The sequence below is a fragment of the Phalaenopsis equestris genome, unplaced genomic scaffold (genome assembly GCF_001263595.1).
Source record: "Phalaenopsis equestris unplaced genomic scaffold, ASM126359v1 Scaffold000297, whole genome shotgun sequence".
NCBI lineage: Eukaryota > Viridiplantae > Streptophyta > Magnoliopsida > Asparagales > Orchidaceae > Phalaenopsis > Phalaenopsis equestris.
The window spans coordinates 4,098,367-4,113,485 of record NW_018164739.1 but is presented as its reverse complement, the minus strand read 5'-3'; the positions used below and the strand labels follow the sequence as shown (position 1 = coordinate 4,113,485).

The 15,119-nt window shown below is 38.1% G+C and overlaps 1 protein-coding gene across 1 annotated transcript in view; it reads right to left on the bottom strand.

Moving 5' to 3' along the window:
* The window catches only part of LOC110025272, a 123,376-nt gene that overhangs the window by 13,935 nt on the left and 94,322 nt on the right, over positions 1 to 15,119 (bottom strand). The window contains exons 19-23 of the mRNA XM_020725668.1: positions 14,257 to 14,330; positions 11,906 to 11,999; positions 7,747 to 7,883; positions 7,527 to 7,607; positions 5,880 to 5,985 (exon numbers count right to left, since the gene is read on the bottom strand). Coding sequence (XP_020581327.1) covers positions 5,880 to 5,985; positions 7,527 to 7,607; positions 7,747 to 7,883; positions 11,906 to 11,999; positions 14,257 to 14,330 — 492 coding nt within the window. The remainder of the gene's footprint in view (positions 1 to 5,879; positions 5,986 to 7,526; positions 7,608 to 7,746; positions 7,884 to 11,905; positions 12,000 to 14,256; positions 14,331 to 15,119) is intronic.

Here is a 15,119-nt window from a genome sequence, read left to right as displayed (position 1 = left end):
TAGACTTAGGGTCCTAGTAGCTGTGTATGACGGGTCCGTGGTACCCCGACCCAGTTACCTCTACCTTTTAGGATTACTTTTCCTTGCCTTGTTGTTGAGCCCCTTTGAGCCCTGTCACTCCTTGACCTCGTTGATATCACCTTGACGGCCCAATGCCGATGAGCTGCCGCCCATTTCGGATACGACGATTTGTCCTCTGCCATTTGGCCCGGACGTGCTTTGACGTATTGGGATATCCCCGTCAAGGTGATTTAGGTTATTCCGTGGGCCCCATGTGCCGATGAGCCGCTACCCATTTCGGGATGTGAGAGACTCACTCTCTGCTCGATTACTTAGCGTGAGCTTTAAAGCATTGAGACTGTTCCACACGGAATAACCTTCATTTGATTTCTTATACCTCAGATCTATGATAATATGAAGCGAAACTCCTTTTATCGAGAGTATTCTTGGGTATCCCCCAAGATGTAATTAACCAGTAGGAACACGTTCCTCTGGGAGTGCTCTTGACCCCAGAACAGGTACATACACCTGACTCTCTGGTTATGGGTAGTCTATGTAGATACTTTTTTCGCGGATATTGGTTTAAGGTGTCTCCGCCCGATCTTGTTTGGACGAACATTCTTAACATATCCTTGCGAGTTTTATCGCACGTAGACTCTCCACGTTTTACTTTTTCTCTTGTTTGTGACTTTGTCGTATGTCCCTTCTTATTCGGTTACTCTCCTCCTCAAATCATTTATATGGTTCGGGAGGGAGATTTATTCGAATGGGGGAAGTATACGACGATTGACAAACTGGCGACTCCTTTTTAAAATAAAAAAGAGAAAAATAAACGAAAAACACGGTGCAATGTCAATCGTGAGCCCTTGAAATACTCTCAGTTGTATATGTCCAGAATTTGGAGTGGGTATTTCAGTCCTCTCGTCTCGTGTCATCACTAACACTGATCCCACTGACTTCGCTGAGTTAGTCAGGGCTCCTGTGATCTCGGGCTCCGCAGAAGGGAGTAAAATGATGTGCTTCCCATCTTTGGTGAATGAATATGTGTTCTTGAATCCATTGTGTTGACTCCTTCGGTCTGTCACGATCGTCCCAACAGGTGGCATACATCTATAGGGACCATGTCACACCGCACCTGGTTATGCAACTGACCTCTTAACAAAAACTTTACCAAGCATTTCCAATCGATGCTGATTTGATTCTCCTTTTTCAGTCATATCAGTGAGTACGACTGTGAATGTCTCTGCGTCTTAAGTCCCAATTTATCTACCAGCTAAGTCGATGCCACGTTTTTATTACTCCCACTGTTGATAATAAGGCTGCATACTTTTTCGTTCATGGTGCAGTGAGTGTAGAAAATATTGTGGTGAAGCCACTGCAGATCCCTTATGAACTTGGATTGCAGAATTCGTCGAATCATAGGTGCTTCTCCCTCATATGATGGAAGTTGATACACCTCACCCTGTTCCTCAGCTTTCTCCTCGTCGCTAATCTCTTCCACAAAGCTCTGAACTGTGAGTGTGATTACTTTGCTAGTGGGACAGTTGGAGGATATGTAGCTGTAGTTGTGACGTCGATAACATTTCTTAGTCGCTATGGTGTTGGAGTAGCTACCATTTTCCTATTTTTTACCGCTTTGATTTGGAGTCTTACTCTCTTGCCTGAGATTGCCTGTCTCTCGGGACACCTCTGTTGGTCATGGTAACTGTATGTGACATCCTGTCTCCAGGTTGCTTTCTGAAGGATGACTGTCGCCGATTCTACTTCTGTTGTCTTTCCATCCTCAGAGCTAGTGTCTGAACATCCCTCAACGTTCAGTACGGTTGTAATTGCACCACATTGCTAATACTAGGCTTCAGGCCCTCAAGGTATCTGGCTATTTCATTCTCCTCTGGCTGCGTTAGATCACACTTCATTTGCAAATGATCAAAGTGCTCTGTGAAATCTTCTACTGACAGATCTCTCTGCTGCAGGTGGAGCCGCAGAAACATATCCTGACGATAATGTGGTGGGAGGTATTTTCTCTGCATTGCCTTTTTCATCTTCTCTCACCTAGTAATTTTATCATTGCCCTCTCTTTTTCTCTACCTCTGTAAGTTTTCCCATCACAGAGAAGCACTCTTCATCTTGATGGCCACTAAATTGACCCGCCTATCGTCTGACACACCCTTATAATCGAAGAACCGCTCAACAACTTGTAACCAATAAATGAATTCGTCAGGATCCATATCTCCTTCGAACTCTAGCAGATCAACCTTGATGTCGAAGTCTCTATGACCTCCAAATGATATCTCCTCTTTGTAAGTCTCCCACTATGGGAGATTCAGATATGTCTCTCTAAGCCTCCTCTGAAACTGGATTCCGAAACGCCGTTACCTATGTTCTTCGTTGCTGAAATTATACCTATGGAAGGGATTAGATCCTCATCTCTTTCTCCTCTTCGATTCTCCAAATCTCAGTCAAGATACTGCCTTCCTATGTTAATTCTTCGAACTCTGCAAGCCTTTGTTGAAGGCGACGGAGCTCCCACCTTATCTCTTCTCGGGTAGGCTCGGATATTTATCTCCTTAGTGTCATGGCTAGGGATTAAGGAATAGAAAAAAATTTTTGGAGCTAGGGTTTGGTTTGTGAAAATGATATTTTGTGGTAGGAAAGAAAGTTTTAGTTCATGGCAAATGCTAGAAAACCCTAGAATGTGACTAGGGTTGGGCTAACTTTGATACCAAATAATATCAGAACTAGTAGAAAAAACAGTGAAACCACAAAACAACTTTTTTTAATAGGAAAATAGAGTTATAACACAAAACAAGCTAAAAATAACATCACCAAAACATAACCGACACAAACAACACCTCGAAAGTGCACCCCAAGGGTTGTGGAGGTTGGCTAGGTGGATTAAGATGTCTAATGGGGGTGGCAGCAGCAAAGGTGAGGTAAGAAAACTGTAGGAACAACTAGAGGGTTGGTTATCCTGTGCAGCAACAACAAGAAATTGGGGTTGAAATGGCAAGAACAACAAACGTTTGATGCCTGGGGGTGGCAGAAACGAGGAAAGGTGGATCAAAAGCAAAGTTAACAAAGATGCAAGCGGTTTGAAGTTGAGGAAAGGTGGTGGATAGTAAGACTTTTGTTACAGACAAGGAGGGGGGGTGGGGTGAGGGAGGCGATAGGGTGCTAGGGAGGGATTGGTGGGGTGAGGGAGGCGATAGGGTGCTAGGGAGGGATTGGAGTGGCCAACGACTAAAGGGAGTGTAAGAGAAGGGTTAGAAAAGATACATCACCACCTCAGAGTAGGATACAGATGGAGCATCATTACCTCCTCAGATACAACCCTACAAAAGGGGAGAAGACTCCACACAAGAAATCTGAAAAACACACACAGCAAAATTGAACCCTACAAACATAAAACAACAATTTATAGACTCCTATTGACGAATAAAATGAAAGAAGTAAAGAAAGAAATTCCAACACAAAAGGAAAGGTGTAGGGATGCAAGAAAGATCCAAAAATAGTCATTAAAATACTTCATATATGAGGAAGAAACAGAATAGGAATAAGAAGAGGGGCGAGCTGCAATCTCGTCTCGTCAAATTATCGCCCCTAGGCTGCTCGACTAGGGTTTGCCCTGGGCCGGCCCGAATTGGGCTGGCCAGTTTGATAGCTTGCTGCAAGAGACCCTACTCCCGCGTCATATTCAATCAAGAGGGATAGAAGATGCAGTTCTTTTGCCTGACAGGGACGCGAGAGTAGACAACACAGAGGAGGAGGTAGTCCCACAAGCCATATTTATTGAATCAATACGAGAAACTCCAGTGGCCATAACTTTAGTCATGTTAGAGGGAACTAAGGAGGAGGTTGAGATACCAGAGTCTATAAAACTATTGCTATTTGGATTTCAGTACGTGATGACTGACAATCTTCAAGAGAAATTGCTACTATTGAGGGACATTTAACATGCCATAGATCTCATCCCCAAATTAGTGTTGTTAAACAAGCATGCCTACAAATTGAGGCCAGCAGGGCATGAGAAATTACAACAAGTACAGGATCTCACAGCGAGAAGTTTGGTCAGAGAGTACAAGCCCGTGTGTAGACCTTGCCTCGTGGAAGATGTGCATTGATAGTCGAGCCATCAACAAGATCACCATCAAATATAAGTTTCACATACCCTCGCTTACATGACCTCTTGCATCAATTGCATAGAACTATTGTCATTTCCAAGATTGGCTTACGTAGTGGATTCACCAAATCAGGATGAGACCAGGCGACGAGTGGACGACTACTTTCAAGACCCAAGATGGATTATGCGAGGGGGCGATCATGCCTTTCAAGTTGTCTAATGCACCCAACACATTTATGAGGTTGACGAATCAAATTTTTGAGACACACATAAGGAAGTTTGTAGTGGTGTACTTCAATGATATTCTTATATACAACAGATCAGAGGAAGAACACTTGCAACACTTGAGGATGATCTTTATGGTTTTGCGATAAAAAAACTATATGCCCACCCAAAGAAGTGCCACTTCTTGATATCACATATATGTTTTTTTGGGTTATATCGTGTATGATGCATGCATTCAGATGGGTCTAGTTAAGATAAAGGCCATCATGAGCTAGACGACTTCACAGATGAAACCAAACCCATTACAAGATATTTTTGTTCACCAGCCATAAATGATGTCATTTAGTGCTGAAGGATGAGCCAAAGTAGTGCTCAAAACACTAGGAGATAAACAACCCAATGACGAATAACTCAGCAACCACCGAATAAAAGAAAATAATGAGCAGAATGAATCCAAATAAATGAATCGGCTATGCCAATTAAGCCGAACAAAGCAACAAATTTAACAACGGACAAAATTTACCTAAGTAGGCATCTCAAATTGAAGCAAACAGATTGTCCATGACCAAAGTAGAATTGAGCATTGTCGATGCCCTTAGCCTGCTAACACTGGAGGAAGATGAAGCATCGACGACACTACAAGATGACAAAGAAGAAGCCGAATACATCTTCGACGCTAAGCAATGTCGACGAGGTCAAAGTCTTGCGATCTAGATGCTATTGGGTGATGAAGCAGATAGAACGAAGTCTCATGATCCAAACGAAGGAAGACGAAATAACTACACTGCTGGATGAGGAAGACAAAGCCAGATACACCTTCCACACTTAACGATGTCGATGATGTCGAAGTTTTGCGATCCAGACACCACTGCGCGACGAAGTAGATAGAAAACAAAGGCGGTTAACGTCGGAGATGAACGATGCTAATACGGGAACTATTCCATGAGGCTCTAATACCATGTACTAGCAAAACTCTCTCTCTTTCTTATTCACAATGGACAACATATATTAAATATTAATACACACTCCCAATTCTTCAAATTAGGAATAACTCTAATTTAGAAAATATCCTGTAATATGATCTCTTTTAATTAGATTACCAAATATCAAATTTCCTAATATACAAAATTCAAACTTATTACTTTTCATAACAATCAGCAATATTTCAAAACTAAAAAATGATGAATGTTACTATAATCAAATTATAATAGATGCAACAGCTACAACTACGCCACCTCCTCCACATTTCTTTTCCCATTACAATTTTGTACACTTTTGGTAGTTTTTGTTCTTTTTTTCCCCACAACGACTACTGTTTTAACTGTAGCTAGAGTAATATTTCTACAGAAAGAGGAGGCAAATGGCATTGGTTTTTGCACAATTTTTCAAAAGAAAATAGAATTCTCTAATGTTCTGTTCTACTTGGTTTTCACTCTTAAGCTTGTTGTTTTCCGATCATCTTTTATTCCATATTAGTAATTCAAATTGAATGCTGTAGCTAAAGTCAGACAAGATCAAATTATTTTGCCAATACCTGATAATTGCCAAGGGTACGAGATTTAAAACCTGCTGCACAATATATAAAATAGTAATCCCATGTGCGCATAAATTTATCGTCAAACCCCAGTGCCATAATCTTACTGCAAAAACGAGTAAAATCCATTAAAAACTTGTCAAAATAAGAAATATTGCTGAAGGCATATGGCTCACGAGCAAAATGATTATATGGCATCATTTTATATCGACACAACAACAATGTGTGAAGCATAGCATAAGTGTTAATTAAGTTCATTATCAGTTAGGCCTTGAAAAAAAATAATGGCAGCACGTCTTTTAACTTGATCATAATTAAAAATAAATAAAGCAAAAACAAGGGGATGTTTAATTAGATGTATTATTAGTGTAAACTAAATGCAAGGGTTTTGAAATTTCAGCCATCTGATAGTAAGAAAAATAAATAAAAAAACTTTCAAGGGCTTCGGAATCCCCTACTTGTTCATTTCAAAGTGCATTCATAATTTGCCTAAATTAGGCAAATTTAGATTACAACCTATTTTTAGACCATCATATGCGACCTTGTGCTTGCTAGCCACGGCTCCTAGCTCGTGAGACTTGCTTCTACTACCTCGCTCAAAGTCAAAAAATCCTTCCTTCCATGTGACCTCCATCACGAGACCTGCTTGCAGCACTTCTGAGCCCTAGGTTCTTTTTTTTATTTAGATTCATTTTGCTTTTGACCAAACACATAAAATTAATCTCTTGAATTTATTTTACAATCAACCAAATAAGTATTTCAAAAATAATGTAAATAGAGGAAAGGAGCAAAATTATTCCCCGATTATTTGTGAGGTCTATTTTAATCCCAGGCTATATTAAAGTTCTACTTTAGTCCCTGAACTCTTAAAATTGGATGATTTAATCATTACAAGCAACGAACTTGAAATTGAAGTTAACAAATAGTGCACAAATAAGGGTATTTAGGAATTTACATCATAATTTTTTTGTAAAATCTAATAAATGAATTCTTTTAAGTTTGGCTTATTTTGTAAGATCAATAATATTTGTTAAAATTTATAAATTCAATATGCATTAATTTTATAACAAAGCAGCAAAAAAATAAAATAAGAGGTATTGAGAATATTACCAATAGATTAAATCCAAAATAAGGAAAGTATGAAATTAAATTTTGTAAAAAAATTCAAAAGATGTAAATTTCTGAAATACCCTTAATTTTAACTTCACCCTTTAACTTTAACTTCAATTTCCTTTACTCCTGACAACGAGAATAATTTGGCTCCTATTATAAGTGTCCAAGGACTAAATTAGACCTTTTGTATAGTTTGAAATTAAAAAGGTCTGCCACAAATAAATAGCTGATCATTTTAATCCTTTTATTAACGTAATTACTTTACAAAAGACTTAAAATATATCTTAAATTCAGAATACGTATAATTAAGGAACACTCAAGTCTTTCGGAAAAAAACACCAGGAAGTTTTATTAAACATGTTTGAATCTTGCAAACTAACTTTCTACAAAGTCTCAAACATAAATCATTTGACTTTAGATCGAACAGATAATTACACTATTTATTCCAGTATAGTTTGCTTGACCATGACAGTATATGTAAAAGTATCTTCTGCAAAAAATTTATGAAAATAACATAAGCAGAGGAATTCATACCGTCTGTTGGCCATGAAATTATTTCTCCAGCATATAAGGGTCTGGTAGTAGTGTATGCCTAAATTTTCCACATGCTCAATGCTACAAAAAAAAATCGCAGGTATTAAAAAATAAGAAAATATTGGAACTGCATTTCCTATGCACTAAAACACATGCATGAATAATCTTAAAACAGTAAACTTTGTTCTTCAAAATGAAGCTAAATGATCAGATGGCCCACCAGAGTTTAGAGGAATCGGTCATGGCAGAGGTCACTCTACTCAAAGAAGGAAGACATCCGCCAGGAAAAATAAACTCCTTTATAAAATCAGAGCTTCTCCTGTATTCCTGATACCTTTGATCAGGAATTGAAATAAACTGCACAAAATAAAAATTAAACATGTAAAGATACCATGAAATGGCTATACCAGAAAGTAGCCCCACTAAGAAAATCTTATTCAAATTTAAACAATTCAAAGAAAAAGAGCTTATGTTAACTATCAGTTAGACCCAGGCATTGGGTGGATTCGGTTTGGCGTGGACCAGGCTTATTCAGGCTTTGACTTGTCAGGTATGGCTCATATACCTGGAAATTTGGAGTATCTTGAAATGGAGAGGTGCGTCTCCTGCAATGAAAAAAAGTGTCTTTTGGTGTGAAGAGGTGTGTCTCTTAGATTAGTGAGTTAGGGGGAGCGAGGGTGTGTTGGTAATTTTACTTGTGGGTGTTTTATCTATATATATGATGTGTAACCCTATGAGTATGTACTGGACTCCTCTGAAATAGTGAAATTCGCCGCTCTGCTCCCGATGACGTAGGCATCTTTGCCGAACCTCGTTAAATGTCTGTGTGTTCTTCTGGATTTGTGTCGATTGCTGTTTTTCTTCGCTCTAATTTCTCAACAATTAGTATCAGAACGTCATATTAGGGTGGAGGAGATCGGTGCAGAAAGAAAGAAGAAGTTCGGGAGGTTGCGGTAGTTTCAGCGAGACAGTCGAGGGATTGGCGATCGGGGAAGAAGCAGTTCGCGACTAGGCTGCGGCAAGTTCGCGGCTTCGGTGCTTTGCAGAGAAATTCGCAAATCGCGGGAGAAGGCGGTTTGCGACAGTATCATAGAGGAGTTCAGTTTTGCCAGAAGAATCGCGACAGGGCCTGCGAGAGGAGTTCGCGGCATTTGCGATTCGCGGCAAACGGGAAGGGTTGGCGAAGGAGAAGGTTTCGACGAATAAAGGATCGTCTTCGGTGCGTCGTTCACAGGCGAGAGGATTTTCCAGGGAGGACGAAACAATTCGTGGCATTTTCAGGGCGAATCGCGGCAGTTGGATCGCAACAGAGTACTTCGCGATCAAAGGGTTTCTTTTGCAGGAGCAGTTCGCGTAGGGCAGCGAATCGGAGCAGACGCAGAGGAGTTGGGGCCTTTCGGGAAGCAGTTCGCGCGAACCTCTTCCTCTTCCGCAGAGAAGGATTCGCGAGGGTGAACTCGCGCAGAAAGGCTCGCGACTACCTGTGACCAGAGTTCGCGAGGAGCTTTGCAGTCGGAAATCGCAGAGGAGCGCCAGGGTTTACAAATCGCAGACGTGAGGAAGAGCTCGCGACGGTTCCGGTTTTGGTGAGCAGGAAGAGTTGCGGCGACGCGAGGAGTTCCGTAAAGCTCTGCAAACAGTTCTGTGGCAGTTTCGCGCAGGAGTTTGCGAGGAGTTTGGCGAGGTTTTGCCGTGGGAGGAGTTCTGCCGAGTTCTTCAGAAGGTCGCGGAAGGAAAGAAGAGAGGGAATCTTCAGAAGGCCACGGAGAAGGCAGATGGGCTTATGGGAACGAACAGGTGCGAAGCAGTTCGGGAAAGAACTGCGGTAGTTCACGGAGCAGATCAAACGCGTGGACAGGCTTGAACAGGCATGAACAGGGAGCAGTTCGTCGGGTGTTCGCAAGACGGTAGAGCGAGTTCGCCAGGTGGAGTTTGGTTCCGTGAACAGGAGTGTTGTTTTGCGAACAGAGGAATAGAGGAGTTCGGCTAGCGGAGTTCGCAAGTTTGTCGCAAGAGAAATTGTGACAGGTGGAGTTCGCGAATTTCATGGATTATTCGCAAGTTTGTCACAAGAGAAATTGTGATAGGTGGAGTTCGGTTGGTGTTAGTAATATTTCAACGGAATTTTTTGTGCGAACAGGAAATGTGCTTCGTGTGAAAAAAAAATTGATTCACGAATCACAGGAAATTGCGAGAAAGTTGCTGTAATTGGCAGAAAAAATTTCAGGTTTCTTTGAATTTATTTGTGGTGTGCTTTGTTTCGATACAAGACAAGAAAAGTTCACTGCAGGATTAATTTTAAAGGGCAATGTCTGGTGCAAAATTTGAGATAATGAAGTTCGATGAAACAGGGAACTTCGGATTGTGACAAAAAATGGTGAAAAATTTGTTGGCACAATAAGGAATTTTGAAGACATTGCGAGCTATGAAACCTGATGGTAATATCTATAAACTGTTGGGGAGTACAGTTGTAGGTGAAGTTCACTCTGTCGGATCATATGGTGAAAATGCAGCAGGAAAGTTGACCAAGCCATGTATTTTCAACAAGTTCTTGCGTTACTTGAACTTGTTGAATGTTTGCAGTTGCTAGTTGGCATGGTTGCCCAACCCACTTTGGTGTAAGAAACTCCATGATGTTTTTCTCCTAAGGGGCTAGATATTTGCAAGGTGTAGATTTTATCCTAAGGGGCTGGATATTCGCCAAGATGGAGAATTGTTAGGTATGACTCATATACCAAAAAATTTGGAGTATCTTGAAATGGAGAGATGTGTCTCCTGGAATGAAAAGAAATGTCTCTTGGTGTGAAGAGGTGTCTCTTGGATAAGTGGGTTGGGGAGAGCGAGGGTGTGTTGGTAATTTTATTTGTGGGTGTTCTATCTATATATATATGATGTGTTACCCTATGAGTATGTACTGGACTCATCTGAAATAGTGAAATTCGCCGCTCTGCTCCCGAGGATGTAGACATCTTTATCGAACCTCGTTAAATCTCTGTGTGTTCTTCTGGATTTGTATCGATTACTATTTTTCTTCGCTCTAATTTTTCAACATGACTTGCCAAAGCGGGCTTGAGCCCGGATTCTATTTATAATTTCATAGCCAAGCAGGCCGGCCCGCGAGCCTCCATGGGAATTAAAAAAAGTGATTTTTTTATACCAAAAAACAAATAAATACTAAAAATTCTTTTATAAACTGCTGTTGTTTGGACTACAGTCCCGTGCTATCCTATTGTTCCAACTGTTTATAACCGCTACCACCCCTCATTCACAATCTGGAAACCCCTTTTCTTCCCTACCTTGCCGCCCCCTCTTCGAGCCTCCTCACCGTCACTGCCATCACCTGGGATTTTCCCTAAGGCAAGTTGTGTTTCGTGCGTGTTGTATTTTTCCCCTTTCAAGTGTGTTGATTATAACTATATATTTGCTTTCAATAATAATATATATATTTTTTATTGTAGTTTGGGTTAACTCTGATATCAACTAACGGATCGAAGGTTTTAAATTTTATTTGCAACGAGATGTATAAATTAAAAAAAAATCTATCTACTCACCAAAATTTACTAGATTACTAGGCGCATTAAATAAGAATTTTTAGGGCTCTTCTTGGCCATCTGAGCAATAAATGTTTCTAGACTTCATGCCATCTTTACTAGAGTATTTTGTTTTCTTTATAGTTGCTTCCTGTTGTATTCATTTCATCAAGCGATTATAATATTTGTTTAAAATAATAAAATAAAACTTTAAAACCTACATCAAGTGCATTTCATTTGCTTTCCCATTCATAGTTTGACGTGGGGCGTATCCCGTACGAGAGCTCCCGTGATAGAATTGGGATCCCGCTTTGACCTGAACCAAACCCGTCAATAATTCTTTCATTGTTACGAAGTCGGCCGGTCCCTTGGGCCACTCCTGCTTATTATAGTTATATACTACGATGCGTTTTACGTATAACATTTTAGAGGCTCTGTCAATTGAGTCAGATATCACTTTCCAGAATTAAGCATATATCTTAAGCACCAAGCTGGTTGCAGTTGTCAATGACTCAAATTCTAAACTAGGAGCTCAACTAAATGTAAGAAATAATTAAAAGGAAGATTTGCATGTATACCACTCAATTCCTATGTATTTACATGTGAACACCTAAACTTTAATTTTTACATATACGCCACCTTAATTATACATGAAAAGTGTATTTCATTTTTTAAAAGTCAAAATAATGGTAATTTTTATTTGATATGAAACATTAGGTTGTATTAATGTAAAAAATAAAATTAAGGTGTTGAATATATAAAAACATAAAAATTGGGTGGTATGCATGTAAATGCCCCTAAATAAATTATACGAACACCAAACAAATATGGACAATGTTAAGCCTCAACCTGCAGAACAACTAAGCCATGCTCAGCAAGAAGCCCTTCGCAGCAACCAAAAAACTGTCCCAGGTATTCGTGACCAACTCCTTCGATCATCTCACTGCAAGATAAATTCAGATTATCAGATAGCATGCATGTATAACAACTGAAATATAAAGGAATCACATAGGATAATATTTTATTCCATTGATCTACCGAATAAGATTGTGAGATTATTTATAGAAAGGACAGCATTCCTAATCTCTTAAAATATCAATCAAATCTTCCAATATAGATAAAACAAATATGGGAAAACATGGACTCAGGTGTCAATCTACCAATCAATTAAAGGAAATCTCATAAATCACTAAATCAAGCATTCCTTCACAATCAAATTTTAACTGTCCCCCTCAAACTATTTGGTGGATGCTTATCATTCCTATATTGAAACATATTCTTCAAAATTTATCCAAGAACAGATGCCTCCTTAGAATATCTACAATTGGACAATGAATTAAAGTATGTTGAAGTGATATAATCCCAACTATCCTTTCCTTGATAAAATGTTGACCTTTTGGACATGTTTGGTCCTATCAAGATGTACATAATTTTTTCAATGCTTACTGTTGCTTGATTATCACATGATAGTCTTATCAACTCTTCTCTTGAGATGAACAATTCATTAATAAATAATTTCAACTTACATTCTTTCACCAATTCCATGGCTACTACTCAAAACTTAGCTTTTTCATTATTTATTAACCTGCCATGAAACTAAATTTCCCCAAAAGTATAAAATACAATAGTGGACAAGTGATAAATAATTGAGCTTGCCTAGACGAAGTTTAAAAAAAAAAAACTACAATTTTCTCCGAGTTCTTTTTGAGAAGAATAATTTTCTTGGAGTTATTTTCAAATACCTCAGAATCTTAAAATAAACTCCTTTTCAGTAGGATTATTCATAAAAATCACATTGGTTGGAAATCTAATATCAGGTCTTGTGTAAACTAGTTAGATTAATCTACTGACAAGCCTTTGATATCAACCTTTATCCATTAGAGCACTATCATTTTCAACTCCAAGTTTAGAGATTGATTCCAAGAGAGTAGCTGTCTATTTAAGTCACAGCATTCATATAGCTTTTAGGAGATCTAAAACATATTTGTGTTGTGTGAGTGAGGTGTCCTTTTGAGTTATCTCCAAAGCCATAAAATATTTAAGATATCCTAAGTCTTTAATCTCAAATTCTTTGCCTACCAGTCCCTTGAGTCAGCTAATTTCTTCAGTAAAATCTCTAGTAATAATAATACCATCCACATTATTTCTTCAGCACACCATCCAATCATTTTGTGAACCCGTTGTTGCTAGAAACGACAATGTGAAAGTATCTTAATGAAATAAAAAATAACACGTGTACAATTCTTACAATTCAATCTGCTGAGATGATTTGGGTAAAACATGATCTGGGAATTATAAAGTTTGTTCAGTATCATTTTGTTAGTTGTTTGTGATTCAAAAGACTTTTTTATAGTTGGCCTATCCACATTTAGCAGCATCTATTAGCCAAATTCCCGACAGTTTTATTTTCACTAAAACTACAATCCTACAGGAAAGAAAGTAGTTGGTTTTATTTCTAATATGTTAGTTGTTTGTAAAATATACCCCATGTTTAGTTGTTTGTAAAATAATTTCTAATAATGCTGTAAAATTGCTTGGCAGTCAAGAAGATGGTAATGTAGCAGACTAATGCTTTAGTGCACAATCTTTACCTAAACATGGGGTACATTTGAAACCCAAAATCATTGGAAAGTTTTAAGTACATGAGAGGGAAAACACAAAGATGTTATGTGCTCAGGACAAAAACTTGCAAAAAGGTCATTTATATTTCTTAAAATGCACAAACTCTCAAACTATTTACAGTTTTGTTATGACTTATGTATGTTCTGATTTATCTGGAATTTGTTCTTATTCCATTCCCATTTGCTCTTATTCCATCCCCATAAACAATGTCTCACCAAAGCACTTGTGAGAAACACTCTGAATATTTGATTAAATGATACTTCAACTTTTTATGGTCTTATATGGAATGTGCACATAGGTTTCAATGTTTTGACATGTATGTTTTTTTGTTGAGATTTATTACAGCTCAGTTTCATTCTTATAGAATCTCCACCCATTCTCCATAACTCAATTTTCTAAAGTAAACTGTATTGAAGGACTTAAATGCATTCTGTGGTTAGCATGCAAAATATACATCATGCTATGATAAATGAATTGCATTACGTAAGCAGTAAATGATTTTTCAGTTTACTATATTTAAGCTTTCTAGAAAGTAAAGAATATGTTGATATAAGTACAAACTTAGTTGTTCACAATACCAAGATATAATCCTGTCATATTTTTGAGAGGTTGAAAGTTGGCGATAATCACACAACAATAATGTGACACGGTCCTGAAATAAAATAAGAAATTGTCATCTCAGAAAAGATAAACAATAGTCCTTTGAATCCAAAAAATAGTTCAATCAAAGTAAAACATTTTTTAAAGTAGTTGAAGCAAAAGTTCTTATGATTTTGCTGTTTAATGAAGTTTTTTTTCCTTCCAAACGAAATCTCAAAGAAATTATAGTATCAATTACCAAAAAAAAATAAAAATAAAAAAAATAAAAATAAAACAAAACATCCTTGGAATCAAGGAAATAAAACTTAACCTAAGAAGATCATTTCATGAATACCAATTAATCTCATGAAAATATTAGCATAATGCATGTGATGCATGGTAAGACTGATGCTTTATTCTGTACCATCCAACATGCTGCTTGATATTTTAAAACACATTAAATGTTAGTGAAGTCACAATACTTTTATAAATAAATTCATTAACTGACGCGTTTTGTCCAGGATATCTATCTTCACAGATGGGTCAGCAATGCGAAGAACTAACAAAATTGGCTACTTAAAAACTCAAACTAATGCTTTATTCTGGACCATCCACCATGCTGCCTTGAGATTTTAAAACACATTAAATGTTAGTGAAGTCACAATACTTTTATAAATAAATTCACATATTGATGCGTTATGTCCAGAATATCTATCTTCACAGATGGGGTTGTCGACGCTAAAAAGTTAAGTTGGATTAAAGTTGAGGGAGTTGCCCGTAAGAAGTTGTCGGTCACCGGAATTGAAATCCCGTTCTCCGCTTCAAAATGAGGTTTTAATTTACATATATATATATATATATA